The sequence below is a fragment of the Buceros rhinoceros genome, unplaced genomic scaffold, assembly GCF_000710305.1.
Source record: "Buceros rhinoceros silvestris isolate BGI_N320 unplaced genomic scaffold, ASM71030v1 scaffold30719, whole genome shotgun sequence".
Taxonomy (NCBI): domain Eukaryota; kingdom Metazoa; phylum Chordata; class Aves; order Bucerotiformes; family Bucerotidae; genus Buceros; species Buceros rhinoceros.
In genome coordinates, this window is record NW_010431424.1 from 266 (window position 1) to 21464 (window position 21199).

Here is a 21199-nt window from a genome sequence, read left to right on the forward strand (position 1 = left end):
AAAAATATTTTTTGTGGAGTGCTGGAAACTCGTTCCTCTGGCTTGCTGTGAGCTCCGGGAAATCCTGATGGAAGCTTGGGAGCACATAATTTATACTACTTGCTGCTTGCTAAGAGAAATGATAAGGCTTTTTATAAGCACAAGACAAGCCTAACCTAGGACTGGGTGCGCCCTTGAGAATGCTCTCATTGTTGAGCTTGCCTTAGAAAACTGACTCATGCCAAGCTAAACGGAGGTAAGCTTACACCTGGGGGTGTTTATGGCCAGTGACTTCACTGTGGTATGCAGCTTCACCTCCTCTTGCCTGAGGTCACGCATCTGGGAAAACTCCTGGATTCGTAAGGAATTTAAATGACCGTTGATGCAGCATTGATACTTGGAGCAGGGTGTGGTTTGTTGTGGGTTTCTCTTGTTTAAACAAATTATGAAACGTTGTTACAGACGAAGATGTCATCAGGTTTATGCAAGCTGTTGGAATTTTCTTCTTTTTTCTAGAATTTTTTCACTGCTAGAAAGGAACTGCAATGGAGAGTACAGTATTGGTCACTTTCCTTGTGTTGTTTTCCATCCTACTGCATGAAAGTTATCATCACGGGGTGGAGACAGTTACTGTTGTGCATACCTCAGAGAGGACTTTTCCAGAAAAGGCCGCTGGCGTTAATATTGACTTGGCAGGATTAATACAGAAGTTTCACCTTCAGGAACTTTTTAATCGTTATGGAGAAAACAACTCTCTGTCGATTGAAGGGTTTAGAAAACTGCTCCAGAACATAGGTATAGATAAAATGAAAAGGATTAAAACAGACCATGATCACGACCACGTTCATCACCATCATAATCATGTTTCATCAAGTAAAAACTCGGAGAAGACTATTTGTCCAAACCATGGGCCTGATGCTAACAAAGACCACAGGAACAGTCACTCAAAGGAGCCCCACAAAGGAGAGAATGTAGAACGTCAGCAGAACTTTGCGCGTAGCAAGAACACCGTCAGTGAAATAACAGCGTCTGTCATCGCTGCTCCCACAGATAGCCACTCTGAATTTCAGAGCGTGCAACCTGGAGAAGTCAGGGCGGTTGCTCGCTTAGGCCTGACCAGCCCTAACGCCAGTAACGTCACTGGTGGCAGCAATACAAGCTGGCCTGGGAGCAGCAAAGCAAATGAATCGCGCGCCACTCTGAAGGAGGCAGAAAGAGGAAGTTACCTGTATTCTAAACTGAAAAACCAAAATACCCAAGAGGTGAGACTGATTCTGTTGTATTCTCGGGAGTCCACATCCACTGGGAATGTTGTTACAGCTTATTTGTCAGGTGGTTATCATTTATCTGGGTACAGGCTTTGTGGTGTAAGAGTGCTCGTAGCAAAACACACAAAACAGCTCTCAAGGAAAGTTAACATTTTGAAGGAATATTGTGTTATGGTCACAAGCTCAGACAAAAATATATATGCAATCGAGTTGTTTTTAATTATTTTTTCCAAAAAAGAAATATGCTTAGTATACTTATATTAAGTATAAACATACACTTGGTTGTATATATTATTTTCATGTTATTTTAAAATATTAGTAAAAAATGAAAAACAACTCAAATTTAAAACTTGCTGTCCTGCCTTAAAGCCGATATCTGTGCTGTTTTCCCAATAATGTGGTGGAAGTAAAACAATCTAGTTAAAATACTGTCGTTCTTACCCAAGCTGCCTCACAGGTGTTAGACAATCCTATGGCAGATAGACTGGACCTGCAGGGAAGTAAGGGGCACATTTCTCCTTCAACCCGCTTCCTCCCCATCTTCTTTGAGATTTTATGTAGAGACCAACTGTAAAAAAAGATTGCTGAAAAATAATACCTGTTACTTTAAAATAGTGAAAATGAGTGCTGATAAAGCCCAGTGGTCTCTTCCCTAATCGGAGCCTTCTCTGTTAAAGGCTTTAAAAGGCAAGTGACTCTCTGGGGTCTTAATGTCTGCAGCCATGCCAGGCGATTGGAGTGGGTGTTGTGAAGTGTGTAATTGTAGGTAGTGAATTCACAGGTTGTTAGCTGTGTTCTGCACAGTCAGAGCAGAAGTACTACTGTACTTAAACCCAGCAAGACTGTAGGTTGTACAGCGGGGAACGCTTTTCTGGAGGAAGTGTATGCAGAACGTGTTTTGTACAAGACTTTCCATAGTAATCACTTCTATAAAAAAGGCGTTTAACCTTGTAACTAGTTCCTTATATGGCTCAAGGACTGAGTGAGAAGCATTAGGCTTTTCCTGTTTGCGCAGCAAAGCGTATGACCTCCTTCTGCTGAGAATGAGTGATAATTAGGCATCATCTACCAGGACTGCCAAACTAGCTTTCTTGGCCAGAAGGGACGTGGAGGTACGGTTCTTACTAAATTGGTTTGTTACCAGTTTTTAATTACTGATGATACTACCGTTTTCACGTGGTGCCACTGCATTTCAGTTGAAATGGTTCCTGCAGTCCTCTGGGGATCTATCATGGTATTTTGGTTCTTTAACACGCATCTTTCCACAGTGCTCCAGTGCGTCAAAACTCATGCAGTCCCATGGAATAGGAACTCAAGAATTGTTGACGGCTACAGAATTTAGTTACCTCTGTCCAGCTCTTATTAATCAGATTGATGGCAAATACTGCATAGTCCATGCAACTAGTGAAAAAGCTGAAAATCCTCCAAAAAGTTACTCTCTGCAAATAGGTAAGTTGTTTTTTTAATGTGGAATGGGAAACCCCTTTATGTTGGTTATAATTTGAGAAACCTGTTTCAAAGTTGAAGGAGGTTGTAAGTTTCTTTTGGTGTTTGACCATGTCTAGAGAGAAATCTTTGTGGTAATTTTGGCAACATCTGATAAATCAAACGATCAGGAGTGTTTGATAATGGGAATATTAAGCAATCAGTCTCATATATCTGATATTTATTCCTGTTTTCTTCCTTTTTTTTACCAGCTTGGATTGGTGGCTTTATATCCATCTCTGTTATCAGCTTTCTTTCCTTATTGGGTGTTATATTGGTGCCACTGATGAATCGCGTATTTTTCAAATTTCTTCTAAGTTTTCTTGTGGCATTGGCTGTGGGGACTTTGAGTGGAGATGCTTTCTTACATCTCCTTCCACACGTAAGTATTAATTGCTGTTTCATTCATTAGCTCAAAGCAGGTAATTTGACACCCATCTGTACTTAGCTGCAATTTTAATCCCTATTAATGAATACCTGTTTGGTGAGTAAGGTAAATTTGTAAAGAAGATTAATGGAGACGTTTCCCATTTGGAACACCTACTCGTTTCACAGATCTTAGTGTAAGAACTTCACACCTTTGTCCCTCAATCTAAACTGCTTAAAATGCAGTTTCCTCGATGGTGTCAGGAACTTTTGTGGGGGCTGTTGTGCCTCTTGTGTTGAGCAGTATGGATGTAGCCTCAGTGAGAGGGTGAGTACCAGGCATGCTCACAGTCCTTGCAGTGTGTCTTGCTATCAGCAGATTTCATCATAATTTATTGAGTTTGTATCCAGAGCGTTTGTCTGATGAAAATTGTCTAGTCTGGGCTTCAGACTCAGTGAAGAATGTGAAACATGCTTTCTGTATTTCTAATATTATCAGTTCTTTTGAATATAATGACTTTCCCCATGTGGTTCTCCCCCTAGTCTCATGGAAACCATCACCATCACCACGAAAAGCCTGTGCTTGAACAAAACAAAGGCTCTACGTTCAAACATCTTGTTTTTCAAAGTACAGAGGAGAGTGCTTACCTGGATTCCACATGGAAGGGACTTACAGCACTTGGAGGCTTGTATTTCATGTTTCTAGTGGAGCATTTGATCACTTTAATAAAGCAGTTTAAAGACAAGAAGAAAAAGGTAGAGGAACTAGTATTTTGAAGTGAAGTTGTATTGCATGACCATTTCTGAATACATTTATAAAAACCTTCTATGAGTATCATATCTGTCTGAATTTAGTAGTGACTTCAGACTCGATTAGTGTTATAATGTCACTTATGTCAGTGAAATGTATACTTTGAAACTACATGGCAACTTTTTTTTGTGTGGTCCTGATACGGAAGGGCTCTGAGCTGTTTCCTTAACCAGACATATAGTACAGGCTTGGCACTTAATAAGCAAAGATCCAGTTGCACCCTTTGTTTTAACAGGAGTTATGTCCATTCTTGACTTCCCTCTGACTTCTCAAGGCAATTATAAAGCTGCCTATCTGAACTGTTATTGTTATTACCTGAATTCTCATGCTGGATGAAATCAGATGGCCTTGTACCATTATTGTGCACCTGTTGAGGGGAGGCACTTGCACAAAATGGGTGAGGGTGGCAGTAAGTGATTCCAAACAAAGCATCTGACTACACTGTAGGAAGTGATTTCTCCAGGTAGCATGCCACGTGGAAACACAGTCAAGCCCCTCAGTTCTTTTCCTTCTTTCCCCTCAAAAAGAAGAGCAATACAGCTTTCAGATTATGGTGCTGGTTTTTGTGTGGAGGGTGATTACATAAAAAGCATCTGACTACACTGTAGGAAGTGATTTCTCCAGGTAGCATGCCACGTGGAAACACAGTCAAGCCCCTCAGTTCTTTTCCTTCTTTCCCCTCAAAAAGAAGAGCAATACAGCTTTCAGATTATGGTGCTGGTTTTTGTGTGGAGGGTAAATAATAACTGAATTTTGGCAGGTCATAAATGTTGGCAACTCTGCAATTACTGGTAACCGAGTTCTTTAAAGACTAGTGGAGTCAGGAATAAACAATAATGTGAAGGTTGACTTTGTAAAAAAGATGCAGTAAAAGCTGGCAATATCTTAAGCTTTGCTTGAAGAAAGTAAACTACTAATTACTTAGCTGCAAAATGGCTAATTTCTAGTCTACCATGGTGATTGATAATTTCTGTTTAGCTGTATTGTTCAATTGGTCATTAAGGCAGCAGTCGTAGAGCAGACACCACGCAAGCTCTTTACTTTGGTCACGGGAGGTTGTGTTGGTGTCATTTATACTGACACTAAACTAACTGTAAGCAACAGGATTCCTTTCCCTAGCTCTAGTTAAATTTATTTGCAGAGAAGACATGAAGAGTTGCGAGCAAGGCAGGTATTTTCTGTGTACTTCTCTCAGCCACTGGGAATAGATTTCCTGTTAAACTAATTACGCTCTTCTAGGTACTGAGTCATTGATCATAAAATGTTGTGAAACACACACTAGTGAGCAATGATTAGAGATTTTACTTGGTTTTCCTTCAGTACACTAGAAAAAAACATTATACTAACTTGTAATGGAAAAGAATTAGTGGAATAACTTGGTGTGTTTCGCTTCTCAGATGAACCCCTCTGTGTATTCCTCCTGCAAAATGTGGGTTTGTTTGGGGTTTGTTAGTTTTGTTTGAGGTTTTTCTTTTTCCCCTCCTGTGGAGCCTGAGGAACCTTTGTCTTACTGCACTTGGCTGAGTTTCTGATGTTCCTCTTCTGCACTCTTTGTGAGGCTTCCACATTGTCCTTTTTCTGGGCAGGCTGCATAAATATTGTGAGTATAATGTTGCTCATGCATATCCTGAAAAATATGTAAAATATTCGTAACTGCAGTATTTTCTTTTGGAATAAGAAAAAAAATGAAGATGATGGCGAAAGTAAGAAGTTTTCGGCGAATGAAGATAAGTTAGACGCGGATGATCGTAAGTCTCAATAATATCTCACAGTTGTTCTTTTGTGGCACCATTGTTAAAAAACCACCTGACCTATGGCAGCCCATAGATCTGCTTCCTCTTCCTGTAGGTTGGATCACTACCTACCTGAAATATTTTCAAAACAAAACCTGTCTGTGCATTGATATGTAGTGGACTAGCTCTCTTTACTGCTTTCCTTTCAAAAGGATCAGTAGGTTGGGAGTAGTAAATTCACAGTTTTGAAACCTTAAGCCTTTTAATTTTGGATTTAACAGCTGAAGCCCGAGGCATTCTGTGAGGCTCTTCTGACTCCGCCTGTTGCAACTACAGCTGTACCTACTGGCTTCCACCCTTCTTTAGGCTGTTAGATGTTATGTGCATGATCCATTATTTAGATTTCTGTGTGTCTTAAGTAGAGATTTTGTTAGTTTGAGTATTGATAATCTAAAATCCTGGAGGTTACTTGAAGTATTTGGACTGCAAATGATCATGTGTCCCCAAGATCATCCAGTAAGCCAAAACACACCTCCCTAGATACTTGTTAGCTCTTGTGACTATAAGAGGCATTCAGTTTTTCAGAATAATTTTATGACAAAAGGGTTGTTGCTAATGCAAAAAAGAAGTGTACTGATTAATTTAATTCCAGGGGAAGAATTTAGCAAGTTTTAGAAGTTAGCTAGAATAACTAACCTTAGAGTGCCACTAAGGTTTATATGAGGACGTTTCATGGTCTGTGTTGATGACTTTCTTTTTGAGTGTTTATTTTTTTCAGCTGTTCAACCTTAAGCTCCTGTTTTTATATGAAATACAGGAGTTTCCAAAATTATCTATAACATAAGCCTCCTCTGCATTCTTACTCTTCATCCAGAAGATGAATAAATGACATATCCTTTACAGACACTTTGTCTTTCTGAAGCAATTGAATTAACAGCCTTCATGCTGTGAAACTGGGACACAGAGCCATATGCTGTTGTGTTTGAATTGCGCTGGGTCTTCGATTAAAGGCTTTTTTACCTTTTAGGAGGCATGTGTGGCCATAATGGAGTGGCTACCTCAGTAGCAGGAGAAAGAAACTAAAAGCTTTTCTTATATTGAACTATTGGTAATTATCTCAGCAATCAGATAAAAGAAGAATAAGTTGCGGAAACTCTTGGGGAAGAAACTTTGGTATGAGAAGCTGGGGTATCAGTCTCAACTTCTAGACTTGCTAGTGTGTTTACTGCATCACGTATTCAACTTGTTTATTGTATCTCTGCTTCCTAGGTGACTTTTTAAAAAATGTGTAATGTTATACTCTGTGGTTTTTGTAACAGGTCCTGAGGGTTATCTAGGGACAGACTCTCAAGATCCATCGCCCTTCATTTCTCAGCAGCCAACTGTACAAGAAGAAGAAGAAGTGATGATAGCTCATTCTCATCAAGAGGAGGTTGAAAATGAATACGTGTCCAGGGGCTGTAGAAACAAATGTCATTCTCACTTACATGATACTCTAGGACAGACAGATCATCTTAGTCATCATCACCATGACTACCATCATATTTTGCATCACCATCATCATCAGAACCATCATCCCCACAGTCACAGTCAGCGCTACTCACGTGAAGAACTGAAGGATGCAGGGATAGCAACTCTGGCATGGATGGTGATTATGGGAGATGGACTGCACAACTTTAGCGATGGCCTAGCAATCGGTAAGCGTTAGCTTGGAAACTTCAGCTCTGTATGTGGGGACAGCAAAGTCTTCTTACTGTCACTTACCTCTTTATTAGGAACATAATTAGTGGTGGATCTTTGAACCCTAAACTTCTAGCTGATAGCACACTGAATGAGTAAGTAAAACCTGCAATTTAACAACCTGGAGGTTAGTGACAAACGGAACAGAAATTACGTGCTTACAGCTGTGGTTCTTCAGAAAATCTATAAACTTTGGACAGCAAAGTCTTCTTACTGTCACTTACCTCTTTATTAGGAACATAATTAGTGGTGGATCTTTGAACCCTAAACTTCTAGCTGATAGCACACTGAATGAGTAAGTAAAACCTGCAATTTAACAACCTGGAGGTTAGTGACAAACGGAACAGAAATTACGTGCTTACAGCTGTGGTTCTTCAGAAAATCTATAAACTTTGCCTTTATTTCCTACTTCTAGGAAAGTTAAAGCTAACGTTTTTCAAAGCTGAAGCTATGCTTATAAAACAGTACATAGGACTTGGAGCTGACTTTGTATGCCTGCAAGTGTTCAGCAATTTTTTAATTTTTTTTTTTTTAAGACAAGCTTGTCTTTTTGGTCGCATGTAAAGTAACTGTGTGTTTTTTCACTTCAGTCAGGCCACTAGTATCATTGGCTTCTTTATTTCTCTGTCTCTCCCATCCTCACTTGTTCGGCAGCAACTTCAGATTGCATTGCATATCTGGGCTGTGATTAAATTTCCGCAGAGCACCAGTGATGGGGAGATGGCACCCTGGTTTCAATCTGCGGTAGCCTGAAATTACCCAAATAGATTAGACGCTGTATATGTGTGACTCTTGTGCTTTGGGAGGTAGGCATGCGTTCATCTTTACCAAAATGAATTTGGTCTAAGGCATTGTGTTCTCTGAGGTGCTCTTACGTAGCAGTCCTGCCACATCCAGATTCTCAGATCTTACCATCCGCTAAAGAGCGTCTTTGCAGTTCTCATTAGTGCTTGTACTAACCTTCAGAGAAGGTCTGTGCTGGTTTTGTGTCCTAGGAACTGTAAGTAGGGCATTCATTAATAGGACATTAGTTAGCTGTTTCCTGTCAGAAATAGGATTCCTGGGGGAGATGCCAAGGAAGTCGCTATACGTTGCCTTTATGCAGATTTTTGGATTAAGAGTGTCTATATCAATTAAAGGAGTGAGGCATAAGTAGATTGCTTCAGATGCTTAGTGTGGTGTTCTCAGCCTTAAAACAGGCTCAGTCGCTCTTCTTGGAAAAATAATTTAAAAAATTGTATACTTTTAAACACCAGTCATAGTCTACTCCAAATCTTGTTCTTAGAAGTTGAGCATAGTAGCCCATTTGTTGTGTTTATTTTTAAATTTAAACCAGTATAAACAGTTATTTTACATGTAAACAGAACATTTAACTTTTTGTTCATGTCCCTATTTTTCCTTTGCATATTATAGTTGTTCAGTCTTTTTTGACAATGCTTCAGTGAAAATACTTCTTTATCACAAAAAATAACAGATTGAATATCATGTTTTGGACTTCTGGCTGGGAGGTCAGGTTTGGGTAGTCACTCTTTTTTTTTTTTTTTTCTAAAAGGGGAGGTGGGCTACAGCTATTTTTAAATTTAAAGGTTAAAGTCAGTTATCAAAAGTGAAGTCAAATCAGTAATCTTGAGTTCTTAGCTAGTCTCTCGTAATCTTGACTTTAGTGTTTACAACTAATCTTTGCAGGTATTGGATTGATTTCCAGCTTGTATAGTGTGCTGGGGTCAATTCAGCAGTATCAGTCTTTGTAAATTTTATTGTAGAAAGAAGCTCATTCTTGTTTGAGGAGAAAACCCAATAATAACCATTTTCTCACAGCAGTATTTGCAGTTGTTCAGATTCAGTCAATTCAAAGTATAAGGTGAAAAGAGACCTGATTTAATCTCAGTTTTGATTAAAGTTGAAGTATGGAATGTAAATTTCAGAGTAGATCAGTAGTGAAAATGTGGTAGAAGGAGGAGGATTTGCATACAAATGACACGCAGAATCAATTACCTCTTAGCATTAGGGAGCTTTGGGAAGGAGCTGTGACTTATAAAGGGAAAAGTATGAGAAAGGTTAATAAAGGCTTATTGAACAAGTGAGAGCAATAGCTTTTTGAGGTCCTGCTGTGTAGCTTGTTCAGCTCATAGAAATGTGGATTTCCTTCAGTTCTGGATGTGCTCAAAAGTATTATAGAAAAACATCGATTTGATGATGTCATGAAAATGCCAATACTACTTACATCGTATTTTACCTGTATTTAAATGAAGATGTAGATGCTTCTGTGAGGATCACTTTAGCCAGAGAAACGCTTCACTTAAGTTCATTCATTTAATGTGATTTGCTATTCATAACTTTCCTCATTTATTAATAACTCTTTTCCTCAGTCTGTTCTGCTAATTATGTAGGAACAAGATTTAAAAGTGCTTATTTTTCTCTTAAAGCTTGGAACAGTTGCATTTGACTAATTCGTACAGAATGATCTTCTGTGATTTGAACTTTTCTATGTAGTTTCAACTACATAACTAAAATGCAGAACAGTATTTTTACACTAATCTTGCATATGTATTTTTTCCTTTAACTCTTGAGAGAGGTGATGTCTTAAAAGTACACTTTAAGATGCCATGATACTGTTACATCAGCTTCTCGAGAGGGGATAGTACCGGAGATATTAATGTAATCTTCAGTTAATGTTTCAAGACACCTTTTTAGCAGTGAAAAATAAAAATAGATACTCCTGTTATTTAAGGTTGTGCTTTGGTTGGTATCCATACGGTATCCATACGGTATCCATACGGTATCCATACGGTATCCATACGGTATCCATACGGTATCCATACGGTATCCATACGGTATCCATACGGTATCCCGGCTATGAGCCACCTAGGTACTTTGCAGAGCAGTCAGGGTTTTTTGGCTTGTCTTTGTGATCCCAAAGTTAGATGTACCATGTGTGATTAAGCTGGATTCTTGTATTTTTAGTTTTCCTCTAATAAGTGATACAACTGGGAAAGCATTGTGTGGAGACCGTAGCATAGAGGAACTTGAGGATTAGTGAGGATGTAGGCATGAGAGAAGGTAATTACCTTCTGCCTTCCTCTACTTCCCTAGTTCTCTCAAACTAAAGCCTGACTGAACGCTGATGAATCCTCTGCTGTGAGTAGGAGATAACTGTAGTTACCTATCTGTCTCAGAATCTGACTCCAAAACTATAGAGCAGTGTTTGGGGGTGGGCGAAACAGACTGACGCCTAGTGAAGATTGACAGCGTGTATATACCTCTTTCACTAGTCAAGTAGCAGTAACTCCTGACACTTGCCTGTTAATTACTGTGTGGACTGTGATTGAATATTTTAGCGAGCCATGAACACACTCCTGCTGAGGGCTTAAGTCAAAACAGCATTTGTCTTGCACACTGTGTATCGTGAGTTTGACTTCATAGAGTTACGGAACTGGGAGACCTCTAGAGAGGCCATCTAGTTAAACCTTCTGCTTGAAACAGCTCTTAGGAACACTAAATTGGGTCAATGATGACAGCACAGCCTTGAAAACCTCCACAGATGGGGAGATTCCACCACGTCTGTGGCTGACCTCTTCAAGTTGCACTACTGTCTCTTAATAAGGAGTGTTTATGTCCCCCCAAAGCATGATTTGCAGCCTCTCCCCTCTTTTGTGTCATCTGCTACTACTTTGAAGAATTCAGCTCCTTCCTATTTGTGACTGCACTAAGGGTACTTGCAAGCTGCTGTTAGACCACCCCTTAGTCTGGTGGAGAGGGAGGTTAACTATACATTGCTTCCTCAAGCTTTTAGACCTTATGCTGTAGACCTCTGCTCATCCTGTCAGCCTCTGTTGGACAGTATTTGTGTCCATCTCGAATGGGACACCCCGAAGTGGACAGAGAATCCTAGGAACAGCCTCACCAGTACTTAGCAGAGGAGGATAAGAACTTAACCTGCTGGCCTTGCTTCTCCTAAGACTGCGCAGTTTCTCGTTCACTGTACTTGCAATGAGAGCACACTTTTCTCATATCCAACCTGTCTACTATAATCTTTAGACCCTTTTTTGGGAAGGCTGCTAGTTCAGCCAGTCAGTTCCTACCTTGTACTACTAATGCATGAGGTTATTCTGCCCCACATGCAGAATTTCTTACTTCTCCTCCTTGAACTTCGTAAGGTTCCTGCTGGCCTAGTCTTCAATTTTACCATGGTCTGTCATGTCTACAGCTCTAGCAACTGATGTGTCAACTCAGCCCCTACTTTCTGTCCCGTGCCCCTCAATATCATTTGCAAATTTTCTGATGGTGCAGTCTGTTTCATCCAGATCAGCAGTGAAGATATTGAAGAAAATGGGTCATGCTATTTGTTCTGGTGAACTCTACTTGTTACTAGCCAACCACCAAGCCCTGTTAGCCCAGCAGTCTAGCCAATGTCCAATCATTGAGCTGTCAAGCCCATATTTTCCCTGCTCTCAGGTGAGACTGCTGTAGGAGATAGTGTCAGAAATACCACTAAAGTCAAGTTCTGTCATATTCACTGCTGTTGTCATCTCTGTAGTCAGTTATTTCTTCAAGCTGGGTCAAGCATTTGGAGAGAGCTTTGAAGAGGGTATTCAGTGTGATCTTCCCAGGAACTGAGGTGAGGGTGACTGTTTCCTGATCCCTGTCCTTTGCCTTTCTTAAAGATAGGAATAATGTTATCCTTTACCCAGAGTTCCACTGGGGCCTTCTATAGCCTCAGTGTTCCATAGATGGTAGCCTGCAGCCTTCCAGTCACATCAGTCAACATTGTCAGCACCCTTGGGTGAGTCCCATCCTGAGATGCATCTGAGCATTTCCATTTTTTCTAAGTATCTCTAAACTGTTGCTTCTCTGCTGTTCACTGTCCCGTTCTTTCTGGAATTCTACTTGGATCTGGCTTTGTCTTTGAGAACTGAGATGAAGGTGGTGCTAGTGCTTCAGCCTCTTTTTAGGTCTACTGCTTGGTTCTCTTTGCCATCCATGAACAGACCCAAATTTTTCCTGAACTTTCTCAGCTAGAATTCCTGTAGAACTGTTTATTGTTATCCTTGGTGTCTTGTTAGTCTTAGCTCCAGCTCGGCTTTGGTCTTCCTCCTTTTATCCTACTGCTTTTATCTTCCTCATTGCCAGTCCTTGTTTCTGTTTTTTTTGTGTGCTTCCTTTTGAGTCTTAATTTGTTCAGAGATGCTCTGCTTAGCTGGGTGTTTTCTGCTGGAAGTCCTGGTGTTCCTGCACAAAAAGGGTAGTTCATTTGTGCACTCTGTTAAGTGTGCTTTACAGATCAGCCACCTCTTCTGGACGCTTGTGATTCCCAGGGTAGAAGTGCAGTACCCTGCACTTTCTTAAGTTAGACTTGGCTTCATTAAAATCTATAGAGTCCTAATTTTGCTTTTTTCTTTCCTAGCCTCCTTTTGTATCCTGAATTCAGTTACATCATGCTCACTGGAGCTCAAGAAGCTGTTTTTTGCTGTATTTGTCATCAGCTCTTCCTCGTTTGTGAACAGCATGTCAAGTAGAACTCTAATACTGGCTGGCTCTTCTATCATTTGTATCACGAAACCATCACCAACACAATTAAGGAGCATTCTGGATTGTGTGCCCAGTGCTGTTACCTTCCAGCTGAAAACTCGTGTGAATGGTGATGTCTTACGTGCTTGTTCACAGGTAGCCATATCCACCACCTTTTCTTGGTTAGGTGGTTTGTAACCATGTTCCTAGTGTTACTCTGATCTTGTCCAAGAGACTTGATAGGAACAAGGAACTGCAGTCAAAAGTAGTTTTACACTGGAGCTCTGTGCAGTCAAGGAGCTCCTTTATGCACATAGGCAAAATCGCAAGTGACTTGTATTCTCTCTATTCTAGGCAATCTACATCTTCCGTGACAGGCCAAAGAGCTTTGGTGGTGTCTCCACAGCATCAGCAAGGCAGACTCTGGGCAAGCAGTGGACTTCACTGCTGTAGTTCTAGTTGGCAGCTCTGCCTTTGCCCTGAATCCTGCATAGGAGAGAATCTCCTATCATTAAAAATACATTCTTTCTTTTTGTGTTGCTGGCCCTAATCTGATGTGATGAATGAATATGCTGGGCTAGGCATAACCTCTCACTGATGCCAGGTCCGTAACCATGTTCTTCAGCTTAGCAGCTGCAAGAGGAGATGGAGGATTCTTCCTGTCCCCTGGCTTCACTATTTTAAAATTTTGCCTGTCTGGAAGTTCATGTTTCCTGTTCCAGTGCTGCTTTGGTTCTACCTTCCTCTTGAGTCTGAAGGCCGCTTGGGCTCTTGCCTCCTTTGAAGACCCTCTCAATCCCCCGTTGGATGAAGGATAATGAACAGACAATGTCTGCTTACTACTTCTTGCATCCCCTTCACTGGGTGCCACAGCACGCATTGCAGGGACCTCCTCTGCTGTATGTGAGCTGTGGTTCAGCTCGTCAGCCCTGCTCTGTGTTGCTTCCTCCTGAGCTTCTGTCAAATAGGGAAAACAGCAAGGAACAGGAATGGAGAAAACAAAGATGAGGACTGTTGGACTGGTTTTAAGGGAGGTTTTTGAGTTTTTTGCTCCACTTAGAAGTGTGATAGTTCACTTATGTGCAAGCTGCCTTAGAATTCGGTCTTTCCCTGGTGATGTTCATGTGACTATATAGCCTCTCTTACTACTTAGGTGGCTTACCTTTTTCCAGTGCCTGACTCTAAGGCAGTTAAGCTTTGTATTTTTGTAAGCCTAGCTTTGTATCTTTAAAAAAAAAAAAAAAGTGTCTTCTCTGACAATTTCCATTTATTGCATTTTTTTGGGAGGGTTGCATTGTCAAAAGGTGTTGGGCTTTGTCCAGTATTAAGATAGTGAAATTGCTTTAACTAATTGGAGGGTTATATGTTGCTTCTGATTTTGAAATTTATGAATTATAAACAACAGTTGTTCAGTTTAAATGCTTCCACAAGCATAGGAAAAATTTAACTAATAGTCCTAATGTGATAAAAGCATATGCAGCAGTGCTTCTGCACTTGATGTCTGAATGTGCAGTAATGTCATGGGTTTTTTTTTCCCTTCTGTCTTTATAGGAGCAGCCTTTACTGAAGGTTTATCTAGTGGTTTAAGCACTTCTGTGGCTGTATTTTGCCATGAACTACCTCATGAGCTAGGTAAGATCTCAATATTCCCATGTGCCGCAGGTATGGGTACTTAGAGGTGCACTTTAGAGAATTACTGTGCCACAGCATAAAAATCACTTAAAATTTGGTCAGAAAACTTCATTGGTGACAAATTGTCTACTCAACTTTTACCTTATTTAAAGACTGTTTTATTTCAAAATGGAATTAATCTTCCTTTAAAAAATCCAAATATTTCAGCTACTTCTTTGAAAACTCAGTGTCTCTTGCAGTTACCTACAATCTGGCCTCCTGTTTCTAGTTCAGTTGTGGTTTTTATTCTCCTTGGAAGCATAAATTGTGAACTGCAGGAGAATGCACGTCAGAATTTGTTTTTCTTGCATCTCTGTTTAATTTTCTTCTTGTGTTTTGTGCTGTTTAAAGGAAGGTCACAATGAGTCAAACACCTTTCTGCATAACATTTGCAGCTTTTTCATTGTCTTGTGTATAACTGCTGTAGCACTAAATTAAACTTGGAGCCACTTAGAAATCTTTCCTAGAACTAGTTTGCCTTTCAAGCTCAAGTGGTTTTAAATTCATCACCATAATTTCTCATGGTATTGCATTTCTGTTTCAAGTTTAGTATTTGGCCCTTTTGCAGGGCAGCTTGTGAGAACAGGACATAGCTGCTCAGTTTAACTGGGAATGAAGCTGATCTTTCCAACTGTTGAATCCTTTTGAATGGCAGCTGGTATTTCTTTCTTAGCTGTCATGGCCCCAGTCATACCTGGTGTACAGAATGGGGCAAGAATAGTTTGCTTGCACTTTTTTAAGGTTTAATTCCCTAGAAATAGAGTGTTCAGTTTTCTTTAATGGAGCTTGTGTACGGTGGAATGCATGTACATCAAACTATTTATTAAACCATTTGATGTATATTCTATTTGATACTCCTCTGGAGAAAACGCATTTGGCTTTATGACGTGGGAGGAATTGAGTCTTGTTCATCTTAATATAATTTCCATGGGAATTGTGGAACTTGTATTTAATTGCATGTACTAAGCGTTGTTAATACAAATATACAAAAGAAATCCATGTTATGAATGTGGTAGTTTTAGATTCAAATATTCTGTTGGGTTTGGAAGAAAGAAGAATCTTCTAAAATTTAAATCGTGCACAGAAAACTTGATAGAAATACCTTCTTAAACAGAGGACCTGAAGTGGCACAGGGATGCTGAAACAGATGGGGCTGGCTGAAGGTAGCTGGGAATAAATTTGGATCATTCTGTTGTTAATGCTACGCAATGTTTATAACATACCAGTCCATCTTAATTGCAGTATCTTCTGGGAAAAGCAGTTGTAACAAATTGCTCAGCTTTGAAGATCGCTTTTGTTTACTTTAACTGGAGATAACATATGTTTTTATATGGGATCCATTTTACTTCCGAATAGTAAGCTGATATTATTTTACTCTGTTTTAGATCTAATTTGTCTAAACACACAAAAAAATTTCTATTCTGCATTATGGAAAAGATGCTGCTTCCTTGTAGTCTGTCATTCCTTCAAATGAATATAAGACATGAAGGGTCATTTATAGAAACTAATAAATACAGTATTTCTGAATTTATGAAACAGGTAGACTTGAAAGTGCAAAGAGCAGTTACAGGCTAATAAATGGAATCATCACTGTTGCCTTCTGCAATTAGGTGGGAATATTTTATTTTAGGGACTTCTTTAGAATGCTCATGCATCTCAGGTATTGCAGTATTTGACAGTGTTGCTTTAAATGCAAACTGTGCGAAAAGCTGCTTGTCCAAAAATCTCAAGACTTTAAGGATATAAACTTAGTGTTTGCTGCTGTGGAGATCTTCATGCATGCTTTTTAATTTTCTGTGCCCCACTGATTTCTGATTTTATGGAAGTAAAAAAATAAGGGAGACAACCGCATAAAAGTAGTTTAGTAACCTTGTTAGTAAGGGGAGAACTGACGAATACTGCGACAGTTGTATTCATTCAACTTTGCTTTGGTTTTCCTTGTTGTAGGAGATTTTGCTGTACTCCTGAAAGCTGGTATGACTGTCAAGCAAGCTGTGCTGTACAACGCTCTGTCAGCTATGCTGGCCTATCTGGGCATGGCGACCGGGATTCTGATCGGTCATTATGCAGACAACGTTTCCATGTGGATATTTGCACTTACTGCTGGCTTGTTCATGTACGTGGCTCTTGTGGATATGGTAAGTGGCTGGACCTACTTGAATTTTAAGTAACATAGTTAAGAATTAATCCTAATTATATTTTGATCTCAAAATAAATTCTTCCATCTTTTCTCCCTCAGTTGACTTTTTCTGTGCTTGAAGGCGCAGGTGCGAGTATGCAGTGTGAGTGCACAGTTAAACGTGCAGGTGGAAGATCACTTAGATCACTGTAGGAATAGAGACTGTTACTCCCTCAGTTGTTAAACAGAGGCTGATAACAGCAAAAGCAGAGTAAAAAATGTGCCCTGACAGTGGCTAGTACAGCAGATACCCAGTAAGACTGTAAGCTGCATGCTTACAGCACCAAATGTGCTTCAGCTTTTGCATTAAATCATTATGGCTTCTTGGAATGAAGACAGAATTGTATTAAAACTGAGACTGTACCTCAGAAGTATGTTTGTACAAAAGTACAAATGTTTGTGGAAGCTTCTTAAGAAGGAAATTCTCAGTGTGACTTGATTAAATCCGTTGGTAGATAATCATTTACTGAGTAAAAAGGCTGGCTTAAGACATCAGCATAATTATCATGAAAACAGTAATTAGAAGTCTGCGGATTCTCTGCTTCTCTAAATATCAAGTCAACTCTAATGTTGTTCATGTTGAGTGACACCTAATTCAAGGAGTAAAGTTAAAGCAGTCAGCAGGGAAGGCTGGAGGAGTAAGACTCCGCTGCCTCATGGCTGAAGAACTGGGGTTGAAGTCAGAGTTTATTTTGAAGGCTTTTTTCTTAAAAGTTTATTTTTAACTCTTGTTTGTTTAGGTGCCTGAAATGCTCCACAATGATGCCAGCGATCATGGATGTAGCTGGTGGGGGTACTTCCTGTTACAGAACGCTGGGATTCTGTTGGGTTTTGGGATAATGCTGCTTATCTCTGTATTTGAACATAAGATTGTATTCAGCATAAACCTGTAATGCTGGTTGCCAGGAAGAGAGCTTGGTGTTAAATTATAAGTGGTAGGTTTTTCGGTTAAATTCTCTGATGGAGAGGTACGTTTGGTATAGACTAGATACTTTTATTTGTGTGCGCTGTTGTTGCGTCCGTCCCTTCTCCCCCTGATAGAAATGAACATTGTAAGGTTTTTTTCACTTAGGATTTAGCATTGCATGTGGTACTATGGAAAGTTGTACTTAGTAAAACATGGTGAAAGTGCCAAATCTGTTAAAGAAATGTTGTCAGGGTGGCGGGGGGTGTGGATAGGTTTGGGGTTTTTTTAGTGAATTTATTTACTGTACGTAATTACATGTAACTTTTTTACTTCAATGGTTATTTTGGTTTAAAGAAATAAAACAGTGGTTTTTACTTTATCCACAGATTTTGATTGTGCTAAAAAGTACAGTGAGCAGTGTAAAACACAAAGATATGTCATGGGTAGCATGTGTTTTCTGTTGATAGAAGCTCACCTCTTCTGCATCCGCCTAGTTTACAAGGAGTGGCAGATGAGTCTGCTCTATCCTTTTTGTGGTGGTTCTTCTCTCAATAGCTTGTGGATTCTTAGGTTTTATTCCAGACAAATTCTTGTCAAACCCTGTTGGATGTGTTTGCACCAAATGTTTTACTTGTTTCGTATGTTCTTGCATGAGTTGCTCTTCATCCCTTTCTTAAATTGCATCAAAAGTGCAGCTATTAGATCGTAAAAGCACAGCTCTAGCTCTAATATACTGAATTCCATCAAAAAGACTTTTAAAGTAGTGCTGTATCCCACTTACGCTGCCTGAAGTGGCACGGGTGCATTAAAGTCTGATATCAAAGGGAGGTGTGCTACAGGCTGAGGCAAACAGTCATTTACTACAAAGGCATTGGTTTACTTTGGGATATGAGCTGGATGGGAGAGCTGAGTCCCTCCAGTTCAGTGTGATTGCACACAAACCCGTGCTTGCAAAACAGTGACATTCCTTACAACAACTACAGCCGAGAAATCCCAAATAGCACAATTTCTCTAGCAGCGTATGAAGGGAAGCAGCTTGTTAAGGATAATTGTGTGTACATAAGTATGTAGGTTCAGCTTACGGTCTTAATATTTTAACTACCCTGAAAATAAGTGAGGGGAGGGAGAAGGATGAAAAAGGCAGTGGCAAAATAAGTAAATTCTGCATTTGTGTGGAAGGTGAATATTAGACAACTTTTATATAAGAATAAGTAACAGAATGATGCTATCTTGAATAGCTAGCTTTAAAAATCCCAGAAATACAACAATTGGAACTTATTCCGGAGTCTACCACTGCTTCAAATCTTCAGCTGAATAGAAAGCTTGAACAGAAGGAAAAACAGTGTTTGATAATACCATGTCTGACAGGCTAGAAGTCATTTTCCTCCCCCCCCGCCAAACTTAACTTTCCATTACTAGAAGCTACACTGGTGCTGGACTTTCACCTCTAACAAGGACATGGACAAAATAGAGATGCATTGCCTCCATCAAGCTTTTTACATTTTTTGTGTCTCTTATTCTATGCTATCGCATTTTGATGAAGGTGCTGGACATCTGTTAGAAGCACCTCTGGGCAGAGGAGTCACGTCATGGAACAGTAACTGTCTGCTACATTTTCATATCATGTCCTTGATCACCCATCCCGTGCTGGTTTTACTCTTACAGCAGTCATGTTCTAGTGTTGCCAAGACTCAATTAGTAGCATCTGTGAGTATGATGAAAATTGGGTAGATATCTACTCGCTGTTTCTATCTCTTCCATGCTCTTAAACTTGGCTTATTTGAAATCTCTATAGAGAAAGTAACTTTTGTTTTTTCAGTTTAAACTCTTACAGTACTTCTGGCCTTACCTGTGCTGTGTTCATTTCTTGACTGTGTTGTAGTTAAACTCAGCCTAAAACCCACCTGCTGATCTTCGTCTTTCCTTTGCTACCTCTAGAGCTTGAAAACCATAATCTTTGGCTCACTGAAAGCTGTTTCATTTCTGGCAGGTGCACATCACTACTCCCTTCCTTAAAGAAACAAGTAAGTTCAAAACAACCATGCTGACTGCCACTCTGACACACACTAAACTTGTCAAAATGTAATTTTCATGCCTTGACTACTGCATTTTCCTGTACTGACTTCCTGTCTGGGCTGTCCCACCTCATTCCAGATCTCAGAATATGGCTGCTTTTCCTCTGGAGGTCTCTTCCTGATGTCTCTGTATTGCAGTTGAGTGTGTCACTCTTTGGAGTGGTCTAATTTGACCTTGACCTCTGCCTAAATGAGTCTTGCCTTGGCCAGGGTAACAGTGCTGGTCACCATCAGAGATGGTATGCCCCGCTTTGTGCTCCTGTACTGCTCCTCACAAGATGCATTCCTAGGGAAAAAGTAAGACTGCTTCCCTCCAAACCTCCCATCACAGCTCTGCTCTGCTGAAGTGCAGTTGGAGGTGCCACCTCACTGCATCCTAGTGGGTTTTGTAGGGCTTTGGTTTAGCAGTGGCCTGATAAAGGACCATAAACTTGCTGTGTTTTAGCCCACACATCTCTTGCCTTCTGTCCCTCACCCTCAACTGTTTCAGGAATCGGGCGTGCTCCATCTCTTTGAGGGATTTCAGACTTGGATAAGCTCAGCTCACTTTGAATTTTTCAGTAGTGGTTTCTGTTGGCCTACAACCTTAATAGCTGCTACTTCAGCTGGGATTAAACTGTCCATGGAGCCTAGCCCAAGATCAATGACTAAATAAGGGAGGAAAAACCTACCCGTTTCAGTGTTTCCAGTGGGTTCTTGGCTGGCTTTTGATGTAATCAACTGTCATTAAAATATCTGCATATCAAAACATATTGCTAATGTAACAGCATGAAAAATGAATTGCCTTTAGGGCAGAAAAGGCTCAGTAAGCTAGACACACACATCCCACCATCAGTGCTCTTTAATCTTTGATGGAGACAGGCCCGTGATGGACAGCTGTCCAAGCTAATAAATAAGACTGTGCACTGAAGCCTGTGGTGGGTTTGTACCAGCAAGATGACAGAAGTTTGGGGCTTTTTCCGTTGTCAGCCTTTCACAGTGGAATCTGTACCCGTGTTGAAAATACTCATGGTTTGGCAAAACTGATAGCACAGAGCCTCTAAGCAGCCCTTATTTTTATGCACGTATTTTTCTGCAGCAGTTGGTAAGGTGCCTGGCTATTCCAGCTGATCAGTGGAGTGTCTCTGTTTTGTGTATCCGTCTGTACAGTAATTATGGTACAGACTTTGATTTTATATGCTGCTACAGCTGCCTTATTTAGTGCCTGTTCTAGATGCCTGTAGCAGAATAGCCAAATGATGCTGGGATAAAAATTTCTGGGTTTTTGTAACATGTTTTTCTACTTGTTTTGACTTGTATTTGTACAGAAGAGGTGGTGAGTGTAGTAGTTGTGTGCAGGGAGAGTCAAAGCAGCGGGGTGGGAGTTCTCACCTGCCTGGCCTGTGGGGTTCGGGTGCTGGTACAGCTTCTCTGCTCGTTTGCAAACGAAATGGAGTTCACGTAGTTCCCGTGCTGCCTGAACCAGGAGACCAGCATC

General features: G+C 40.3%; 1 protein-coding gene across 1 annotated transcript; it reads left to right on the top strand.

The window, feature by feature from the left end:
• Positions 1–524: 524 nt before the first annotated feature.
• Positions 525–17633, top strand: SLC39A6 (solute carrier family 39 (zinc transporter), member 6). Its single transcript, XM_010143430.1, has 9 exons — positions 525–1241; positions 2516–2696; positions 2945–3114; positions 3642–3854; positions 5588–5657; positions 6962–7339; positions 14442–14522; positions 16509–16699; positions 17481–17633. The coding sequence occupies exons 1-9, from the start codon at positions 525–527 to the stop codon at positions 17631–17633; spliced, it is 2154 nt and encodes a 717-aa protein (XP_010141732.1).
• The last annotated feature ends 3566 nt before the right edge of the window (positions 17634–21199 follow it).